Source organism: Oncorhynchus gorbuscha, linkage group LG14, assembly GCF_021184085.1.
Source record: "Oncorhynchus gorbuscha isolate QuinsamMale2020 ecotype Even-year linkage group LG14, OgorEven_v1.0, whole genome shotgun sequence".
NCBI lineage: Eukaryota > Metazoa > Chordata > Actinopteri > Salmoniformes > Salmonidae > Oncorhynchus > Oncorhynchus gorbuscha.
The window spans coordinates 52,228,785-52,246,041 of NC_060186.1; the positions used below are offsets into that span (position 1 = coordinate 52,228,785).

Genomic DNA, 17,257 nt, shown 5'->3' on the forward strand with positions numbered 1-17,257 from the left:
TACCCAAAATGAAGCCTCATCGAGGAAGAACAGGTTTTCCAGAGAGAGAGAGAGGGAGAGTAGGCCGATTGTGAAATACAATTCCTACAACTAATAGTATGGTATCATTATATACCTATAATTACCCCTCTCGGTTCACCTTCCCTGTCTCTCATACCTGAGGCATAATGAATGAATGAGAGGGAAGCCGTTTCAGTAATTCTTGCAAAAAGAGTATCAAGTACCTGAAATGAGGCGATTCAGTGAATTACTCAATTACATAAGTAGGTTGTTTGGTAAAGTTCTGTTTGTAAAAGAGGACATTGGTCTCTATTAGCTGATAATTAACCACCAATATCGATTTTACACAAAACTAGTATACACAGATAATTTGTTATCAAAATGAAATGCTCTGAAACAAAACATCTGAAACATTTAAATCTACTTTCATTTATTGCATTAACCTATTGATTTTTGCACTAAAACATGTCACTAAACACTACCTCTGCCTTTGATTTCTAATAGGGGTTTTGAGGTGTGGCTGTACATACAGAGTGACACAACATTATTGATTAGAATACAAATCCCTCATACAGTATAAAAATTAGTTATGGATGAAAGATTTCACAATCAGTTAGGCTGAAAGGAGCTGTAGCCTACTGTACATCATGACAGTACTATGTATGTGAAGGGAATAAAAGCCCATTGACAAACAGAGCCTGACCTCTGCTCCGTGTCCTTGTTAGGCCAATGATTGACTGATGACTGAAATCTATCTATTTTGTCTCACTGACATGGTTTAAACGACACAAAACGTATCCCACTGGTGAGTTTGTACGCACTGCTTGACAGTGCTGCATCATGGACCTGTACAAAGCAGTGTTGCTAGGCTTCCTTTTCTCTGCAGGTAAGATACAGCTGGCATCATTTTACACATTTTAAGTTGAAGTGAACTGAAGGACTCCCACACAGTGTTTATACTTGCAAATTGAGCATTTATTCACAAATTAGTCCTATCTGTACACTGAAGTGTTTTGCTTGGTTCCTGTGTTCATGGATTTACTTCAGATGTGCTTAGTTCTTTAATCTAATAATTTTGTAAGATTATCTTCTGTCAAACCTTAAAACTGTATTCTTCTTCTTACTGTGTAATTCATCTTGCAGATAGGCCTACTGTACATTGTATTGTAACTCATTATTAGCCTTTATAAACTGGGGGGTTCGAGTCCTGAATACTGATCGGCTATACGGAGCGATTTACAGGTGCAATTAAGGTTAAGTGCCTTGCTCAAGTGCCCATTGACAGAGTTTTCACCTCGTCCGCTCAGGGATTCGAACCAGCAGCTTTTCAGTTGCTGGTCCAACCCTCGTGAACGCTAGGCTACCTGCCACCCTCATCATTTATACTGTATATCCTATGTGTCCATATTCTACCACAACCAGTTTAATTACTATTCATAAACTAGGTGGTTCAACCCTTGAATGCTGATTGGCTGACAGCCGTGGTATATCAGACGTATACCACGGGTATGACAAAACATTTATTTTTACTGCTCTAATTACGTTGGTAACCAGTTCATAATAGCAGTAAGGCACCTCTGGGGTTTGTGGGTTATGGCAAATATACCACGGCTAAGGGCTGTGTCCAGGCACTCCTTGATGTGTCGTGCCTAAGAACAGCCCTTAGCTGTGGCATATTGGCCATATACCACAACCCCTCGTGCCTTATTGGGCTAGATTTACTGCTGTATAATAAGTAGGCTACTGTGGAAGAATGAGTAAATACAATACGTTTTGCACTGTATTTAAGAGTAAAAGGAACAATGTTGTGTTAAAACACTGTTCATTACACAAACATTTCTATGTATTTCTCTTAGTTGTAAATGGTTTTGAAATAACTGTTTTTTTTGTCTGTGGTGTATGTCCACTCCACAAATGGCTAATCTGTCAATATACCTTCATGTTGCAATCTCTATCCTATAGTGGTCTTTAACAGCAGTTTAGCCCTGAAATCATTGAGTTTTAGCTTTGCATCACAGAGCAATTGTAAGCAAATTCAGTCTTACTAATTATTTCTTATCTGTTTGTCTATTCAGTCAGTGCGGGTATCCTGGATGAATATGCAAAAACAGAGGGCGCCCGGATTATGTCTATACTGAAGAGGGAGTACTCAGTAGGCACGGTCATAGAATGTGCCATCAAGTGTAATGCTGAAACAGCTTTCACTTGCAGGTAACTTAAGGCATATGGCCATTACATGAACAGCGATAATGATTTACACATGAGTTACATATTCAGATTTCATTCTGAATGTTTCTTGGCAGGTCCTTTATATACATTGAAAAGGATCAAGAATGTTTGACAATACCTGCAAACACCAAAACAGAGCAAGTTCTGAGAAGAACCAGCACAGCTCTCTACGAAAAGAAAGGCAAGTCGTAAAGCCTTTCAGATTCTCTCGATAAGTAGCTAGGCCTGAAAGGGCTTCCTATCATCATTAATGCATAATGATCTAAATGTAGGACTGTGAGTTTCATGTGATTGTATTAGTCCACATTATTATCGGTTAATATTTAGCTAACCTCTGTGGAGAGTCCAGTAAGAGGTTTGGACTGTGTCTGTAAGCAAACAGAAGAGGTGATGCAGATTATCTAAACAACCCAGTCCAATCAGTCTTTCAGTGGGAGGTACATACGGTATATCAAATACATACTGACCACGTCTCAGATAGTAAAGGCCTGATGATGCTTTTTGATTACCCAAGAGGGGTATTTAGTACATTGCTGAACTTGCCTAATAAAATCTCAAAGATTATTAACCAATCCACCCACCTACTGCTGTTGAGACATGCTATTCTATGTATTTATAGTGTACTTGATGGAGTGTGTGAATGGAATCGGTATGGACTACAGAGGAACTAAGTCCAAAACAAAATCCGGGAAGAAATGCCAGAGATGGGCATCAAAATACCCCCATAACCCCAAGTATGTTCACACACACACCTACAATATTTCTCATATTCCTATAAAGTATTTTATTGACATATTATTGACTACAAGCAACTTGTGTGGTTAGATTTCTTTGCAGCAGAAGTAAATTCACAGAATCATTCCCACAGCATGACCCCTGCAACACACCCCAATGCCGACCTGGAGTCCAACTTCTGTAGAAATCCAGATGGCGACAGCAAAGGACCTTGGTGCTACACCAGAGACCCTGAGACCAGGTGGGAGACCTGCAACGTCCAGGACTGCAGCGGTACCCTTAATATCTTGTTATTTCCCCACTGCCAATAAGATGATCAAATAGCTGATGTCACGTTGGTATAAAAAGTTAAAATCCCAAAAGCAGATTACACTCTTAGAAACAAAAGTGCTATCTAGAACCTAAAAGGGTTCTTCGGCTGTCCCCATAGGAGAACCCTTTGAAGAACCCCTTTTTTTGGTTCCCTTTTAGGTTCCATGTAGAACCCTTTCCACAGAGGGTTATACATGGAACCCAAAAGAGTCCTACCAAGAAACAAAAAGGGCTCTGCTATAGAGACAATTCAGTTGACTCGCTTTTTTAGTCACTTTTCCTCATCACAACATCACTTTGTTAATACAGTGGGTGTAATTTGGAAGTGTTTTATTTCTAAAGTGCCATTGTTTGTCCCACAGAGGAATGCATGCACTGCAGTGGTGAGGACTACAGGGGAAAGATCTCTACCACTGAGAATGGTTACACCTGTCAGCGCTGGGACGCACAGAAACCTCACAACCACGGCTACAGTCCCAGCGCGTAAGAGACTTTACTGTCTCTCTCTCTATGTAATATTGGATAAATAGGGATTGGGGGATACCTAGTCAGTTGTACTACTGAATGCCTTCAACTGAAATGTGTATTCTGCATTTAACCCAACCCCTCTGAGTCAGAGAGGTGCAGGTGGGCTGCCATAATTGACATCCAGTCTTCGGCACCTGGGGAACAGTGGGTTAACTGCCTTGCTCAGATTTTTACCTGGTCAACTTGAGGATTCGATCCAGCGACATTTCAGTTACTGGCCCAACGCTCTAACCACTAGGCTACCTCCAGTTTATATGTTTACCATGTGCTCCTTCATCTGCCCCTCTTGACCTCTTCCTGTGTCCCTTTCCCTGTCTCTCTAGTCTTCCTGAGAAGTACCTGGAGGAGGACTACTGTAGGAACCCAGATGGGGACCCCAAACCCTGGTGCTTCACCACCAGCCCCTCCAAACGCTGGGACTTCTGCTCCATCCCTCGCTGCAGTGAGCTTTCACCCTATCTTTTCTATCTCTCCCCTGTCCCCTCTGCCCACCAGGAACCTACTAGTGACTGTCATCCCATTCATGTCTTTTAGTCTTTTCTCTCATCCCATCTACCTTTTGGTCAAGTTGTTTTTCTACTCCGCATTTTCATCATCTCACCACAAGAGGCCAATATAGCACCTTCTCACACCACGTGTAAATAAATTGTTGTGTGTGTACCACTTAATTATCCGATTAGCCAAAATATTTTTAAGCAAAATTCACTATTTAATTTGACCATACTTGTTCACATATTGGTTGTTTGTGTCAGTGAATTTCTCCGTTATTATCGAGAGGCTTTTCTATTTCTTGATTTCAAACACGGTCTTTTTCACATTTTTGTTTGTAGTATAGTAGACTTTTTGAGACATGAATCGTGTATATGTGCCATTCAGAGGGTGAATTGGCAAATCTAAATATTTAAATGTCTTTGAACAGGGTATTAGGTGCCAGGCGCACCGGTTTGTGTCAAGAGCTGCAACGCTGCTGGGTTTTTCACTCTCAACAGTTTCCCGTGTGTATCAAGAATGGTCCACCACCCAAAGGGCATCCAGCCAACTTGACATAACTGTGGGAAGTATTGGAGTCAACATGGGCCAACATCCCTGTGGAATACTTTTGACACCTTGTAGAGTCCATGCCCTGTCTCAATATTAGGAAGGTGTTCACTAATGTTTGTTATACTCAGTGTATATTATTGTCATATTTTTTTTTATTTTACCTTTATTTAACCAGGCAAGTCAGTTAAGAACAAATTCTTATTTTCATTGACGGCCTGGGAACAGTGGGTTAACAGCCTGTTCAGGGGCAGAACGACAGATTTGTACCTTGTCAGCTCGGGGGTATGAACTAGCAACCTTCCGGTTACTAGTCCAACGCTCTAACCACTAGGCTACCCTGCCGCCCCATATGCAGCAAATGTCCCAGCAGAATTTTTACACAGTATATTCTGGTCTTTCCATGTACTGTACTTTTATATAGACTGCACTTCCATGTTTGGTTTCATTAACTCTCCCCTTTAACTGCACCTAATTGACCAATTTGTAGCTACAACTTCCGAGTCTGTTGTAGAAGATCAGCTTGAGCAAAGTGAGGTGTAGAATGACTGATCTACAAATAGTATTCCCTTGCCAAATAATAAGTTTTGTGCGATCAAGATTCGCAAAGCTACATTTTTCCTGGCTCAGGTGATACCTCGCCCGAACACACGATCACAACCAGACGTTGATTGATTGTTTGAAGACAACTTGTGTCAATTACAGAATATTTCCTAGGATTTTCTACCTGCAGCAACACTTGCAGGATAATGCAGAAATACCAGTAAAAGCACAGTGCCTCATTTATGGAGCAAAAAGCAGGACCCTCCCCATGACCCCTGCTCTTTCACATAAAAATAATTCAAACATGAGTTTACTCACTCTCCCTTCTCTCTCCCTTCTCTCTCCCTCTCCCCTAGCTTCTGAGCCTCCCACAGTGGTGGAGGAGCTCACCTGTAGCACAGGCGACGGCGGTGCCTACAGGGGAACTGTTGCCGTGACAACATCTGGGAAAGCCTGTCAGGTCTGGGCAGCTCAGACGCCCCAAAAGCACAACAGAACTCCAGACAACTACCCATGCAAGTAAGATCAACCCACGGGATTGGGCAACTTGTTTTTACTTAAACAAGAGCAGAGCATTGCATTTGTCAGTGTTTTAATGTCTTGAAGATGCAGACTGACTGTGACTTAACCAATATGAGTGGTTGTTTGTGTTCCTGTCAGAGGCCTGGACCTGAACTACTGCAGGAACCCAGACAATGAGAGGATGCCCTGGTGCTACACTACAGACCCAGAGACACGTTGGGAGTACTGCAAGGTGCCTAGCTGTGGAGACGTTCCTGGACCAGGTCACTTTGCACTGTCGTGTGATGATGATGATAATGCATTGGATTTATATAGGGTGCTAAAATTGCTATACACTAACTACATAATGAAACTCATATCATCCACTATCAATCCATACATCCTACATTTTTCACCAAAATTCATATTTGGTTAACAGGGTTCATAATATTTTTGATGTTCAGATGACGCAGCTCCCACTCCAGCTGAGGAAGACTGTTATGTGGGCAGCGGGAGTGAATATCGTGGCATGGTGACAGAGACCATCAGTGGGAAGAAATGCCAGTCCTGGAGCTCGATGACACCTCACAGTCACAAGAAGACACCTCAGGACTTCCCTAAAGCGTGAGGCCTAGAGCATAGTCAAATATAATCTCTATCTAGATCATCTGTAACTTTATTTCTGTATTCTACTATCTGGTCATTTAAAGTAGAAATGGGGGGGGGATCAATGAAATTGATTCTATGACTCCAAGTATCAAGTGTGTATTTATATATATACACAGTACATACAGTTGAAGTCGGAAGTTTACATACACCTTAGCCAAATACATTTAAACTCAGTTTTTCACAATTCCTGACATTTAATCCTGTTAAAAATTCCCTGTCTTAGGTCAGTTAGGATCATCAATTTATTTTAAGAATGTGAAATGTCAGAATAATAGTAGAGAATGATTTATTTCAGATTTTATTTCTTTCATCACATTCCCAGTGGGTCAGAAGTTTACATACACTCAATTAGTATTTGGTAGCATTGCCTTTAAATGGTTTAACATGGGTCAAACGTTTCGGGTAGCCTTCCACAAGCTTCCCACAATAAGTTGGGTCAATTTTGGCCCATTCCTCCTGACAGAGCTGGTGTAACTGAGTCAGGTTTGTAGGCCTCCTTGCTCGCACACACTTTTTCAGCTCTGTCCACAAATTGTCTGTAGAGTTGAGGTCAGGGCTTTGTGATGGCCACTCCAATACCTTGACTTTGTTGTCCTTAAGCCATAACTTTGGAAGTATGCTTGGGGTCATTGTCTATTTGGAAGACCCATTTGCGACCAAGCTTTAAGTTCCTGACTAATGTCTTGAGATGTTGCTTTAATATATCCACATAATTTTCTACCCTCATGATGCCATCGATTTTGTGCAGTGCACCAGTCCCTCCTGCAGCAAAGCACCCCCACAACAAGATGCTGCCACCCTTGAGCTTCACGGTTGGGATGGTGTTCTTTGGCTTGCAAGCCTCCCCCTTTTTCCTCCAAACATAACAAAGGTCATTATGGCCAAACAGTTCTATTTTTGTTTTATCAGACCAGAGGACATTTCTCCAAAAAGTACGATCTTTGTCCCGATGTGCAGATTTTTATTGTGGTTTTGCAGCAGTGGCTTCTTCCTTGCTGAGCGGCCTTTCAGGTTGTCGATATAGGACTATATACAGTATATTGCTGTGGATATAGATACTTTTGTACCTGTTTCCTCCAGCATCTTCACAAGGTCCATTGCTGTTGTTCTGGAATTGATTTGCACTTTTCGCACCAAATTACACTCATCTCTAGAAGACAGAACGTGCCTCCATCCTGAGCAGTATGACGGCTGCGTGGTCCCATGGTGTTTATACTTGCGTACTATTGCTTGTACAGATGAACGTGGTACCTTGCTCCCAAGGATGAACCAGACTTGTGGAGGTCTACAATATTTTTTTCTGAGGCTGATTTCTTTTGATTTTCCCATGATGTCAAGCAAAGAGGCACTGAGTTTGAAGGTAGGCCTTGAAATACATCCACAGGTACACCTCCAATTGACTCAAATGATGTAAATTAGCCTATCAGAAGCTTCTAAAGCCATGACATAATTTTCTGTTTAAAGGCACTGTCTTCTTAGTGTATGTTAACTTCTGACCCATTGGAATTGTGATATAGTGAATTATAAGTGAAATTGTTGGAAAATGTACTTGTGTCATGCACAAAGTAGATGTCCTAACCGACTTGCAAAAACTATAGTTTGTTAACAAGACATTTGTGGAGTGGTTGAAAAACAAGTTTTAATGACTCCAACCTAAATGTATGTAAACTTCCGACTTCAACGGCATATTTTGGGGGGCAACTGCACGCAGATACATAAAAGCGTTCATCTGACTCCGGGGAAGAAGATAAAAGGACCTCATTGCCAAAATCCTAAAGTATCCCATTAACTTAACTAGCGGTAGTTGGCTGTACCTGATCAAAACCTCAGGTATTTCTCCTTCTCTAGATTGATCTTCTTTTTAACTGGTGAGCCAACATGTTTTCAGCACTTTTATTTCCATGACTGATCGTTTTGTAATGTCTCTATCTTGTCCCTCTGCAGCAGACATGGTGAGCAATATGTTTGGAACATCGAATCGCAATAGAATTGCAGTATTGAATCGCAGTACATACAGAATCGTGAGAATCGCAAGAATCGTATTACATATTGTATTGGCACCTACACTACCGGTCAAAAGTTTTAGAACACCTACTCATTCAAGGGTTTTTCTTTATTTTTACTATTTTCTGCATTGTGAAATAATAGTGAAAACATCAAAACTATGAAATAACACATATGGAATCACGTAGTAACCAAAAAAAGTGTTAAACAAAATATATTTGAGATTTGAGTTTCTTCAAATAGCCACCCTTTACCTTGATGACCGATTTGAACACTCTTGGTATTCTCTTAACCAGCTTCACATGGAATGCTTGAAGGAGTTCCCACATATCGTGAGAACTTGTTTGATGCTTTTCCTTCACTCTGTGGTCCGACTCATCCCAAACCATGTCAATTGGGTTGAGTTCGGGGGATTGTGGAGGCCAGGTCATCTGATGCAGCACTCCATTACTTTCCTTCTTGGTAAAATAGCCCTTACACACCCTGGAGGTGTGTTGGGTCATTTTCTTGTTGAAAAACAAATGATAGTCCCACTAAGCCCAAACCAGATGGGATGGCATATCGCTGCAGAATGCTGTGGTAGCCATGCTGGTTAAGTGTGCCTGTGGTTCGAAATAAAGTAGTTAACACTGCGGATAACACTGCCTGTGATTTTAAATAAATCATAGGCAGTGTTACCATGAAAGCACCCCCACACCATAACACCTCCTCCTCCATGCTTTACAGTGGGAAATAGACATGCGGAGATCATCCATTCACCCACACAGCGTCTCACAAAGACACGGCGGTTGGAACCAAAAATCTCCAATTTGGACTCTAGACCAAAGGACAAATTTCCACTGGTCTAATGTCCATTGCTCGTGTTTCTTGGCCCAAGCAAGTCTCTTCTTCTTATTGGTGTCCTTTAGTAGTGGTTCCTTTGCAGCAATTTGACCATGAAGGCCTGATTCACACAGTCTCCTCTGAACAGTTGTTATTGAGATGTGTCTGTTACTTGAACTCTGTGAAGCATTTAATTGGGCTGCAATTTCTGAGGCTGGTAACTCTAATGAACTTATCCTCTGCTGCAGAGGTAACTCTGGGTCTTCCATTCCTGTGGCGGTCCTCATGAGAGCCAGTTTCATCATAGCGCTTGATGGTTTTTGCGACTGCTCTTGAAGAAACTTTCACAGTTCTTGAAATGGTCCGTATTGACTGACTTTCATGTCTTAAAGTAATGATGGACTACCGTTTCTCTTTGCTTATTTGAGCTGTTCTTGCCATAATATGGACTTGGTCTTTTACCAAATAGGGCTATCTTCTGTATACCATCCCTATCTTGTGTTGTGACAAGGTAGGGTTGGTATACAGAAGATAGCCCTATTTGGTAAAAGACCAAATACATTAAGGAAAGAAATTCCACAAATTAACTTTTAACAAGGCACACCTGCTAATAGAAATACATTCCAGGTGACTACCTCATGAAGCTGGTTGAGAGAATGCCAAGAGTGTGCAAAGCTGTCATCAAGGCAAAGGGTGGCTATTTCAAGAATCTCAAATATATTTGGATTTTTTGAACACTTTTTTGGTTACTACATGATTCCATATGTGTTATTTCATAGTTTTGATGTCTTCACTATTATTCTACAATGTAGAAAATAGTCAAATTAAAGAAAAATCCTTGAATGAACAGGTGTTCTAAAACGTTAGACCGGTCGTGTAAGTATGGTGATAATATCGTATCGTGAGATCCCTGGCAATTCCCAACCCCAATTTTAAGCCAAACAAGGTATTATGTCATTATTCAGTGTCTGAGGACATTAGATGACATGTCTTTTACCTATGTTTCACAGCGATTTGAGAAGAAACCTGTGTAGGAACCCTGATGGAGACCGTGCTCCATGGTGCTACACCACTGACCCCTCTGTTCGTTGGGAGTTCTGCGCTGTGGAGAAATGCCCAACGCCTCCCAAGCCTACTTCTAAGCCTGACCAACCTGACAAGCCTGACAAACCCGATCAGCCCAAACCAACACCTGATCAGACAACCTTAGATGGTCATCCTTTTTAATCCTTTAATCCATCCATTCAATCTACATTGTCAATGTTCAGGGGAGCAATTGATTATATTATATACTGATATCGTTTTCTGTTGACGTTCAGATTGCAAGGTGGGCAATGGGGGGACATACAGGGGTCCTACTTCTATGACCATGTTGGGTGTCACATGTCAGAGGTGGAGCTCCCAAAGCCCCCATCAGCATTCCAGTTTCAACCCTGAATCCCACCCTGACAAAGGCCTGGAGTCCAACGTAAGTCCATGGAATTTAGATGTACTGTATTTAAAGGCTCTTTTTGACCATTTTAATTGAAAACAATCACAGTAAGCTACTTGATTGTTACCCAGAAGTTATTTGATATTGAGCTGCATTGGGCCTTTAAATATTGTCAAACAATACTGTGGAAGTACTGCATATGTCATTATGCGGCAGCGTAGCCTAGTGGTTAGAGCGTTGGACTAGTAACCAGAAGGTTGTGAGTTCAAACCCCCGAGCTGACAAGGTACAAATCTGTCGTTCTGCCCCTGAACAGGCAGTTAACCCACTGTTCCCTGGCCGTCATTGAAAATAAGAATATGTTCTTAACTGACGTGCCTGGTTAAATAAAGTTAAAAATATGATAGAGGAGACATTTGGGAAGATGCACCTCAATTAATTCAGTGTCTTTTTTCACTGTTAGAATTGCAGAAACCCTGACAATGACGTGAATGGACCATGGTGCTACACCACAGACAGAAACAAAAAATGGGACTACTGCCAAATCCCAGATTGCGGTATGTGGCCTACATTGAAATACAGTATCTGTTAATCATTATACATATGGCTGTGCTGAAACAAACGTGTTACATCCAGAACAATTTGGTTACTGTGTACATGGTAGAATGCACAAATAAAACTGTCTTTTTGCTCTTCAGCTGGCTTGAAATGTGGGCAGCCGGTTACAAAACCCAAGAGGTGTTTTGGTCGCATCGTTGGAGGCTGTGTGTCCAAACCACACTCATGGCCCTGGCAGATCAGCCTGAGGACCAAGTATGGAGGACAGCATCCCATTCCCTTTCACAAATTGTATTAATGTATTGATATTTCCATCCAGACAGATAAAACAATATATCTCTTGGATAACTAACTTCTTCACTCTTCTGTCTGTCCTCCTAAAGCACTGGTGTTCATTTCTGTGGGGGAACTCTGATCGCCCCTCAATGGGTCCTCACCGCTGCCCACTGCCTGGAGAGGTGAGAGAGCAGTCCGCATTAACTCAGTTGTCTTGAGGTTTATTACTCAATAAGTGTAGACCAACAAGAAGAGCAGCTGTACATACACTATACTGTGTAGTAGTGGCTGAGTGATAGCCTCTTACACAACAGAAGAAGAGCATTACTTTTTAGTAATGTTTACTGTGAGGCCCTAATGGATTAAATAAAAGTTTGTCTTTCTATGTTTGTGCGTATCAGATCAAAGAGGCCATCTGCCTACAAGGTGTTCATGGGAACCCACACAGAGAGGGCAAATGAAGCGACCAAGCAGGAGCGTAACCTGGAGAAACTGATCCTGGGACCTGACAGGACAGACATTGCACTGCTGAAGCTAGAAACGTGAGTAAGGCCAGAAAAACTCAATCAAATTTGTCACATTTGTCTTGCTGTTTGGAAGTCAGAGGCTGTAAAAACACTTGTGTGATTGGTTGCAGCCCTGCACTCATAAATGACAAGGTTTTACCAGTATGCTTACCCGAGAAGGATTACGTGGTACCACCTGGAACAGAGTGCTATGTGACAGGATGGGGAGAGACACAAGGTTCAAGAGTCATGCATGTTTTTTTACCCTTGTGATTTCTCTCATAACATTAGACAGAATTAAGTAATTCTTCTGTTCAGGACTCTATTACTTTTGTTGTTGCAAATGTAGCAATTATTTTCTATATTTTCTGACATTAAATATTGATCTTTGTGTTTGTAGGAACTGGTGGAGATGGGCTCCTCAAGGAGACGGGCTTCCCTGTTATAGAAAATAAAGTGTGTAATCGTCCTGCCTACCTGAACAACAGAGTCAAGGACCATGAGATGTGTGCTGGGAACATTGAAGGGGGAACAGACAGCTGTCAGGTATACATGCTCAGCAACAACTAGTAGTCATTCAATATCAGTGAGGACTGTGTGGTTGGTTGTAAACTGCAGTTTCCACAGTGATTTTAAACATAACTGTTTTAGAGTGATGATGATATTGGTGGTGATGATGTTTTTGACCTCTTCCAGGGTGACAGTGGTGGCCCTCTGGTGTGTCATGCCCAGAACAGCTTTGTCCTCCAGGGAGTGACATCCTGGGGTCTGGGCTGTGCAAACGCCTTGAAGCCAGGAGTGTACGCCAGAGTATCAAAGTTTACGGATTGGATTAACAGTCAGATGAAGATTCATTCTTAACTCCCTACTCTCCATAATCTGGAGAAATGTGTCATTTGAGCCACAAATCTAGTTTTGTTAAGAATTGAAAGTACAAATTAAATACTTGTGGTAAGTGTCAGAAATTGCAAGGTTAATTATTTTTGTTAAGAAAACAAAATAATGCAATTGTTTAGCAATGCAATTATGTTCTAGCCTGGAAGACAGCGATGGTGTTCGGCCACATGTTAAAAAAATAAAATAAAATAGCTGACATTGTGTAGCAGATTGTGTGCAATTGGGATCTTGAATGGGAAACCTCTATTAAGTTCTGTCAGGTCAGTCAAAAATAAAAGTATAACATTAACACAACTGGGGTTATATTAACATTTGGGATAACTTGAGACAGAGAATTTTCTCATTCTAAAATTGCAACTATCAAAACACTTACTCTAATGAGGAGATTGCCCGGTGTAACGCTTGTCGTCTGGAGATAGAGGAGGACCAAGGTGCAGCGTGGTAAGTGTCCATATTTTAATGAACACTGAAAACAAAACAATAAACAACCAACGAACAGTCCTGTAAGGTGCAACACAACACTAAACAGAAAATAACCACCCACAAAACACAATGGAAAACAGGTTACCTAAATATGGTTCTCAATCAGGGACAATGATTGACAGCTGCCTCTGATTGAGAACCATACCAGGCCAAACACAGAAATAGAAAATCATAGACAAACTAACATAGACAACCCACCCAACTCACCATACTAAAACAAAGGACAAAACAAAGGAACTAAGGTCAGAACGTGACAGTACTCTCCCCAAAGGTGCGGACTCCGGCCGCAAATCCTGAACCTATAGGGGAGGGTCTGGGTGGGTGTCTGTCCGCGGTGGCGGCTCTGGCGCGGAACATGGACCCCACTCCACCATAGTCTTTCTCCGCCTCCTTAACCGCCTCCGTGGCCTCTTAAGAGCGGCGACCCTTGCCACCGACCTCGGACTGGGGACCCTCGCCATGGATCCCGAATGGACGGGAGACTCCGGCAGCGCCATACAGGCGGGAGACTCCGGCAGCGCCGGACAGTCGGGAGACTCAGGCAGCTCCGGAGTGAAGGGCAATTCCGGCCTCGCCGGCGTGACAGGCGGCTCTGGCAGCTCCTGGCTGACTGGCAGCTCCTGGCTGACTGACGGATCTGGCAGCTCCTGGCTGACTGACGGCTCTGGCAGCTCCTGGCTGACTGACGACTCCGGCAGCTGGCTGACTGGCGGCTCAGGACAGACTGGCGGCTCTGGCGGCTCAGGACAGACTGGCGGCTCTGGCGGCTCAGGACAGACTGGCGGCTCTGGCGGCTCAGGACAGACTGGCGGCTCAGGACAGACTGGCGGCTCAGGACAGACTGGCGGCTCTGGCAGCTCAGGACAGACTGGCGGCTCTGGCAGCTCAGGACAGACTGGCGGCTCTGGCAGCTCAGGACAGACTGGCGGCTCTGGCAGCTCAGGACAGACGGGAGACTCCGGCAGCTCAGGACAGACGGGAGACTCCGGCAGCTCAGGACAGGTGGGAGACTCCGGCAGCCGCTGGAGAGGAGGAAGGCTCTGGCACCGCTGGACAGGCGGGAGCACCTGTAGGGAGGAGATAGAGAGACAGCCTGGTGCGGGGGGCTGCCACCGGAGGGCTGGTACGTGGAGGTGGCACCGGATAGACCGGACCGTGAAGGAGCACAGGAGGTCTCGAGCACCGAGCCTGCCCAACCTTACCTGGTTGAATGCTCCCCGTAGCCAGGCCAATGTGGAGATGTGGAATAGCCTGCACTGGGCTGTGCTGGTGAACCGGGGACACCATGCGTAAGGCTGGTGCCATGTACACCGGCTAGAGGAGACGCACTGGAGACAAGATGTGCTGAGCCGGCTTCATGGCACCTAGCTCGATGCCCACTCTAGCCCGGCCTATACGAGGAGCTGGGATGTACCGCACTGGGCTATGCACACGCACTGGGGACACCATGCGCCTCACGGCATAACACGGTGCCTGCCTGGTCCCTCTCTCTCTCCGGTAAGCACGGGATGTTGGCGTAGGTCTCCTACCTGCCTTCGCCACACTCCCGTGTGCCTCCCCCATTACATTTTTGGGGCTGCCTCTCGGGCTTCCAGCCGCGCTGCCGTGCTGCCTCCTCATACCTCCGCCTATCAGCTTTCGCTGCCTCCAGCTCAGCCTTGGAGCGGTGATATTCTCCAGCCTGTGCCCATGGTCCCTTGCCATCCAGAATCTCCTCCCATGTCCAGGAGTCCTGCGATTCCGGCCGCTGCTGCCCGTTACCACGCTGCTTGGTCCTTTCTTAGTGGGTGGTTCTGTAACGCTTCTCGTCTGGAGATAGACCAAGGTGCAGTGTGGTAAGTGTCCATATTTTTTATATTTTAATGAACACTGAAAACAAAACAATAAACAACTTACAAACAGTCCTGTAAGGTGCAACACAACACTAAACAGAAAATAACCACCCACAAAACACAATGGAAAACAGGCTACCTAAATATGGTTCTCAATCAGGGACAACGATTGACAGCTGCCTCTGATTGAGAACCATACCAGGCCAAACACAGAAATAGAAAATCATAGACAAACTAACATAGACAACCCACCCAACTCACGCCTTGACCATACTAAAACAAAAGACAAAACAAAGGAACTAAGGTCAGAAAGTGACACCCGGTATGTAAAGCAAAACATATATTTAAATACCAATATCGCAACAACAAAAAAATAGGATTCACATCATGTTTTTGGAAACAACAAATGCAACAAACACATTGTAGGATATAGGCTATGCTACATAGATTCATAAATATGGTATAGGAGGAATACCAATCAGATGATTGTGGATTCTGTGTTGGTTGCCATGTTAGTAGGCAAGAGATTTGTCAGCTGTTGACTCTTCAGGTGCTTTTCTTTGTTTCTGATCACCAATGGAATATGTAAAATATTTAATATTCCCCATATAACTTTCTAAAATGCAACTTAGTTTAGTTTGAACAATGTTCAAGTAAACTCACCCATGACCCTGAAGTAACCTGTTAGAGAGAGACATTATGTACCGTATGCACTCTGCACATTAAATAAGATGGGGTACTGTATTAAATCAAATCCAATTTTATTGGTCACAATCGCTGAATACCACAGGTGTAGACTTTACAGTAAAATGCTTACTTACGAGCCCATTCCCAACAATGCAGAGTTAAAAAGTAAGACAAATATGTCGCTCTGGATAAGAGCGTCTGCTAAATGACTTAAATGTAAATGTAAATGTAAATAAAAAGGAAATTCTTACACAATAAAAACAATAAGGCTATATAGAAGGAGTACCAGTACCGAGTCAATGTGCAGGGGTAAGAGGTAGTTGAGGTAATACAGTATGTATAGGAGGATAGGGGGTAAAGTGTCTAGGCAATCAAGATATATAATAAACAGAGTAGCAGCACTGAATGTGAAGTGTGACAGTGAGTGTGTGTAGCATGTGTGAACGTGTGAAGCATCAATATGCATGTGTGTGTGTATGTTAGAGTGTTAGTGTAGTGTGTGAGAGTGTGCATAGAGCCAGTGCAAGGGAGTCAGTGCAAAACAATTAACCTTGTACTGTAGTGGGATAAGTCAGGGTCACACAGAGTGTTTCTTGGTAGTCTTAAACAAATCTACTTTGAAACAAAAGTATACACCTCACACATGGTTATGGGCTTTAAAAAATAAGTGTCACGCGGAACAGGTGAACCCAAGAGCAGACTCAGACGAGGAGACTGGGATGAGGTAACCAAGGTATTTATTGAAACACCAGGGAAGACAGAGTGCAGGCCAGGGGAAGCTCGGGCGGGTTGCTCGAAACGGGTGCGGAGGCTGAGGCTGGAGCGAGAGGTGTGGGGACAGGCTAAGCAGGTCCGGAGGGGAATCCAAGGGAGTGTAGAGTGGGGAATCCAGGACAGAGTAGCAGGACTGACGAGAAGTCGGACTGGAGACAGAGACACACACACACACACACACACACACACACAGAGAGAGAGGGAGAGAGCACTGGAGGAGTGGCTGCAGGTCAAGGAGACCCTGGATGAGCACTAGAGGGCTTGCCAGGAGCAGATGTGACAAGAAGACACCTGTAGTATGTCAGATATAGAATAAAAATGTATTACATTTTAAGTTTGCATCCCAATATTACACTTTATATACATCACAGAACACTGAAATATAACAAAACCATTTAACATAGAAACACCAGATTTGCGACATGAATACA

At 43.4% G+C, this 17,257-nt stretch overlaps 1 protein-coding gene across 1 annotated transcript; it reads left to right on the plus strand.

Moving 5' to 3' along the window:
- The first annotated feature begins 733 nt into the window (after positions 1-733).
- plg (plasminogen) lies at positions 734-13,258 on the plus strand. Its single transcript, XM_046298379.1, has 19 exons — positions 734-886; positions 2,076-2,211; positions 2,304-2,410; positions 2,849-2,963; positions 3,098-3,237; positions 3,639-3,759; positions 4,128-4,246; positions 5,742-5,904; positions 6,046-6,170; positions 6,351-6,510; positions 10,392-10,594; positions 10,701-10,849; positions 11,277-11,370; positions 11,512-11,626; positions 11,755-11,829; positions 12,049-12,189; positions 12,285-12,391; positions 12,554-12,699; positions 12,850-13,258. Exons 1-19 carry the CDS (start codon positions 841-843, stop codon positions 13,012-13,014), a joined length of 2,427 nt encoding a protein of 808 aa, XP_046154335.1. The 5' UTR covers positions 734-840; the 3' UTR covers positions 13,015-13,258.
- The last annotated feature ends 3,999 nt before the right edge of the window (positions 13,259-17,257 follow it).

Bases quoted from the DNA above. Each gene is read 5' to 3' on its own strand.
- plg (XM_046298379.1), top strand. From the start codon at position 841: ATGGACCTGTACAAAGCAGTGTTGCTAGGCTTCCTTTTCTCTGCAG. The intron at 3,238-3,638 runs GTACCCTTAATA...TTTGTCCCACAG, and splicing joins CAACGTCCAGGACTGCAGCG to AGGAATGCATGCACTGCAGT. The intron at 5,905-6,045 runs GTAAGATCAACC...TGTTCCTGTCAG, and splicing joins CCAGACAACTACCCATGCAA to AGGCCTGGACCTGAACTACT.